This window comes from Musa acuminata, chromosome BXJ1-8, assembly GCF_036884655.1.
Source record: "Musa acuminata AAA Group cultivar baxijiao chromosome BXJ1-8, Cavendish_Baxijiao_AAA, whole genome shotgun sequence".
Lineage (NCBI taxonomy): Eukaryota > Viridiplantae > Streptophyta > Magnoliopsida > Zingiberales > Musaceae > Musa > Musa acuminata.
This window is the reverse complement of record NC_088334.1, coordinates 14,382,563-14,387,737: the sequence shown is the minus strand read 5'-3', so window position 1 is coordinate 14,387,737 and position 5,175 is coordinate 14,382,563. Positions and strand designations below refer to the sequence as shown.

At 46.0% G+C, this 5,175-nt stretch overlaps 1 protein-coding gene across 1 annotated transcript; it reads right to left on the bottom strand.

The window, feature by feature from the left end:
* Window positions 1-2,641: 2,641 nt before the first annotated feature.
* LOC135587623 (benzyl alcohol O-benzoyltransferase-like) lies at window positions 2,642-4,554 on the bottom strand. The gene is made up of 2 exons (XM_065079243.1): window positions 4,000-4,554; window positions 2,642-3,816 (listed from the first exon to the last, which is right to left on the bottom strand). Exons 1-2 carry the CDS (start codon window positions 4,435-4,437, stop codon window positions 2,881-2,883), a joined length of 1,374 nt encoding a protein of 457 aa, XP_064935315.1. The 5' UTR covers window positions 4,438-4,554; the 3' UTR covers window positions 2,642-2,880.
* Between the last annotated feature and the right edge of the window lie 621 nt (window positions 4,555-5,175).

The following is a 5,175-nucleotide window of genomic DNA, read 5'->3' as shown; positions in this document are numbered from 1 at the left end:
ACTTGCTCATTCGTTGTACTTTGGTTAGCTAGAAAAAGAAGCTTCACAAATCAGAGTGCACTTTTTGTAATTGGTCTCCTACGGGAAGTTGCTAAGGTTGTTGGTTCATGCCTGCTGGAATGGTTTTGCATAATTGTCATATTCACGTTATCTTGTAATGATATAAGCAGAAGAACCCTTCCTAGTGACATCGATTAGGAAAGTCTTCATATTTTGAGCTAAAATTGAACTCGATATATTTTCTAAGGACATATGCCTGCAACAGGCTGCTGGGAACTTTCTGGTCGAGCGTTTATGCAGAAGCCTTTATGACTCAAGCACTTCTGAGTCGAAATCCCCAAAAATAAACATCTATTTACAGTTCATATATATGCATCAATTTCTACAGCCTCCTTACTAACATATTGTTCCAGTTAGAACATCATCTTTTAAGGTGTCCTAGATATTCATTCTCTGTGCTGTCATTATAAAAATAGATATATATCCATGTTTATGCTAAACATTAATATGTATGTTATAACCTAGCGTGGATGGGTCAAAACCTTGAAGTTTTCCAAATAATAGATAACTTAAGAGTCTTGATGAAGTTCTTGTTTAGCATAGACTGAAAGAAAACAAGCTATACATTAGAACATGTATGATCATATGATCCAAGAACTGAATTGTTTTATATAAGCTGCATTTTCCTAACTTTTTTTAGACAATACATACATATATAGATATGTATATGTATATACATATGTATCGTACGGACTGTTGGTATGATAGTGGTCGTGCTTTGACCAGCACACTACAAGTATACAAAAATTTATGAATTTTGGCATATAATAAATAAAAAAGTTATAAAATTATGGCCACAGGAAACACTTTTAACCATCAGGAAAACACCATCATGTAAAGCGGCATGGTGACATGTATTGACTTCTTGGCTACAATATTTGCACTGGAACATATCTAGTTTCCCATTATCTGTTTCCACTTTCACTAAATTCTTGCGACTTGCAAGGAACGAATTATGAAGACTGTTTTCATTATCATCGGTGAGACATCACTAGGGTGGCACTTCTGGACAAAATTGAAGGTGGCAAGGGTGGACTTCACTTCACACTATCCCTGTGGTTGGTTTCAATCTGGAACTTGGCAAAGCCACCAAAAAGTTGTAAGAGGGACGATGGGGTGTGGTAGGGGAAACAGTAAGAGACACGAGGCATGGAAACAAGTGGAGAAGGTAGTGAAAGAAGTGTAGATATAAGATGAAGGGGCATAGATGCGCCAAAGCAAAGAAGTGCTGGTAGGACGATGGGGGGCATAATGACAAGGGGATCTGAGTGGGATGAATGGGAGAATCGGTTCCATTTATCGTCTTGAAGAGATTTTAGATTTGAATCCTCAAAGATTTGACCCATGTAACTAAGTGGGAGAAGGCCGTGTTTTCTCCCTGAACTCTCGTAGACAATTTTCTGGATAGAGTAAAATTTGGGTAACCAACAAAATATCTTGTAAACTTAGGTTATGAAAGCATAGGTTCTAGTTGGCCGGTAGTTTGTTTGTATATGGGAAGGAAACATTTGACAGAGTTGTACGATTACAGTATTTATGAAGGGAGTCCATGGAAATAAGATCAGAAATATGGGAGATCTGAGTGGAAATAATGCATGAACTTACTAAACGTGTGTGGAATAACAAATGGATCTCATCTATCGTCTGGGTAATGGCCACCAATTGTGTTTGCCACAACGATCTTGGCGATGCTAGTCGGTTAATCGGTGATGTTTGATAGGCTTGGTGTCGTTGGCAAGGTGATATGACTTTTCATGCTAATAGGCTCAATTTGACATCTCGTACTAATAGGAGTATTTATTGTGGAGTTGGTTTCCATGGCATACTTTTAGGTGATAGGGTCAACTTTCTTTTTTCTTAGTTTTATGTTACCGTAGGATTGTATTTATTGAAGGTCAACCTTAAGCCCTCGCATGTTTATATGGTGACGGACTAACTTACTAGTTATGCACATTGGACACGATATATCTCGTTGGTCTATGCTATTTGTTGATAATATTAGTAAGAGTTGCAGTGTTCATAAAAGAATTATTGGATATGCCCTATCTCCTTGATGTGGATTTGTGTGTGTGTGTGAAGGAAATCATGGTGACTCGTGATGGCTTTTAAGTCGCTTGGTGTAGGTAGGGAATCTATCGATCCACCCTGGCCGAAGGTACCACTTGTATCGATCGAAGCCGATCGAGCGGGAAACCACATGCTTTCGTTTTTTTTTTTATTTTTCTTTTCCTTCCTTTATTGATCGTCCCCATCCCATCCTTGTCCTTTTCTGGATTCCCCGTTTGTGTTGCTTGTTTGTTTCCAAGGATTTTGATTTGGTTCGTAAAAAAAAAAAAAAAAAAGAGTGTTCCTTTCGTTTGGATTCGAGAAAGATGGCCACTTTACCCCTGGCAGAGATGAATGGAACGGATGATCTAAACTCGAGTAACACGCCCGACGAAGAAGAAGAAGATGGTGATGATTATAGATATATCCTGGAATTGGATGATGACTAGTGAATGACAATCACACGGTTTTGTATTATATGCAATGGCAGCAACGAGGTATATAATAAGGCCACACAAATAAACACTTGTCCAAGTGAAACGCAGACTCGGCAACTTTTTTTTACTTGCTAAACGGCTAGCTACACAATCTGATAATAACATTGTCGTGGACCAAGCACTGGAAGACCATGACCGGGTGGGTGTATGCAACCAGAAGCGGCAGGGATAGAGTGTAGGGAGTGTAGGGATTGGGTAAATAAATCATCGACTCGACAGATGACCGACACATGACTCCGAAGCCCAACCGAGATTTATCGACTTCATGGAAGACGTTTCAGACTCTGCTCATGATGAGGGTCACGCTGTGGTGCTGCTCTGCTGCCACCGGCTCCTCGATCAGGCTCTCCATTTCCATTGTGAACTTCTCCATGGCCGGGCCGGGCAAGCAAACAGGGACCACGATCCCGTCCTCCCCCTTGCCGTTCCTGAAAGGAATGTAGAAGCTTGCCACTCCAGGGATGGCCCCTACGCCACCCTTCGCCGGACCACCATAGGCCGCCTTCCCCCACCCGAAGTCCACGTCCCCAAACCCAGCTTTCGTCACGTCGGACACGAGGTAAGACCGGACCACCGTGAAATGCGGACGCCCCCTCAGCACCATCAGATCTGCCACCGACCGTACGTACTCGTCCGTCACGTCCGATTTGGCCTTCCTTACCAAATCAAGTGCGTAGCCCAATGGGTTCGCGCACAATTTGCCGGCTTTCGAGACTGCCACCGGGAACACGAACGCGTTCCCGTAGTAGCCGACCGGCAGTCCCAGGTCGCTCTTACCGCGCGCGTTCACGATGCATATCATGCGGACCTCCTCGTCAGCGTCGGGGGAGATGGCGATGGTGCGGCACTTCCAGAGGCATGCGGTCAGGATTTCGAAGGTGGAGCTGTTGCGGAGGTGAGGGGGCACGCGCCTCCTGAGCGCCGCAACCTCCCTTTTGCCGAAGAAGAAGGAGCGATGAACCATGTCGTCGAGCGGGACGATGGTGCCCCTGGTGTCGGGCACGTCGTCGTACTCCCGGTGCTTACAGGTGGCACGTGGAGGGCTGCGCGCCTCTAGGATCTCGCGCGCCCACAGAGGGGGCACGGAAGGGGCAGCCGCCCCGCGTGCGAGTTCGGCGACGGCGTTCATGAACTGGACCAGCCCGGGTGCGTCGGACATCGTATGATTGAGGCGGATGGCGAAGATGAAGCCACCGCATAGCAGTCGGGTCACCTGGACCAGAGTTCGCCGCGATCATGGACATCAGTAAGTGTGCATATATATTTGGTGTGCTTCTTACTTACTTGCCGTAATATTTTCGATTATTATATAAATAAGACAAAAGGCCATGTCATCTCTCGCTCTCTCTAAAAATGGAAACTGACATGTTCCAAAACTATCCAAGTAAATCATTACCTGAATCAGCAGCAAGGGGCAGTCGAGAACGCCATCGGATCCTGGGACGCTGTAGACGAGCTCCTCCAAACAGGGGAAGGGTGGCTGCAGCTCATCGCCAAATTGCTCGAGACGGACATCTGCGTCGGCCTCGATGAACAAGATCCCCTCGCCGGTGCACTCCACCACCAGCTTTCTTCCGGCAGCTTCCCTGAGCCGACCTGCGAAGGGGTAGTAGAATACGAGGGCCCTCGCCAGGGCCTCGCGGATGACCTTAGCCTGGTCTCGTCCTCCCATCGAGGGGTCGTTCCGGTAGAATTGGATCACGGGGATGTGGAAGCGCAGCCCGTCTTGGTCGTCGATGTCGGAGAGGCGCTTGAACTCGTGGGGCGTGGACCCAGCGGGGGCCACCAGCACAGGCTTCTGCCTGCGGACGGTGAAGGTGAGGGACGGTGCCATGACGCAGAGGAAACGGATGAATCGAAGGAGGACGAGATGTGCAGGCGCTTCTCTGTCACCGAAGAAGTGTGTGTGTGTGTGGTGTGCGCCAGCCACAGAGCTGAACGTATTATTATGATGCCTTCCAAGGGAAGCGGGAGCGGTATTTATGGACGGGATGCGGAGGGAGACTTAGGTGGTTGAGTCAATCATTGTAAATGCGTGGGCCACAGCTGGTGGTAGAGTATTCATCCCGGCCGGTGGTTGTGAATTTAAACATCCCTGTTAGAGTGTCTATTTGTCGGAAAGTTCCCGTGAGCTACTTAGAAGGTGTGTCAGATTTCTCGGCTCCTAAGTTTAACATGCATTCCGGTCAATATCCTTCTCGACTTACTGGCTTTGTTCTTCGTCCGGGCATTGTTGTTGCGATGCACATCGCTTGACTTGGAAGGAGAATCCCTCTCCTGTAATTCCCGACTTCTGATTGATTTATGTAAGAACCAAAAACTGTATGCTCGCGATAAGAAAGATGATAGTTTCTGGGTGATGACCAACAATATATATATATATATATATATATATATATGTATGATGTCATGATCGATGGTACACGGATCTTTACATTACGTATCGTATATATGTATGACGAAATTTTGTTAATGTGACACCCAACAACTCCTTTTATTAAGGGAGAAAAAGCGCTGCACCTGCACAATAACTTCATCTTCTTCGGGTCACAGTCGTTTTTGTCTGCAGAAC

What these genes read in the sequence shown, in the direction of transcription:
- LOC135587623 (XM_065079243.1), bottom strand. Translation starts at nt 4,437, where the DNA reads ATGGCACCGTCCCTCACCTTCACCGTCCGCAGGCAGAAGCCTGTGCTG. An exon ending in GCCCCTTGCTGCTGATTCAG is followed by an intron (nt 3,817 to 3,999) that starts GTAATGATTTAC and finishes ACTCTGGTCCAG; the next exon opens with GTGACCCGACTGCTATGCGG.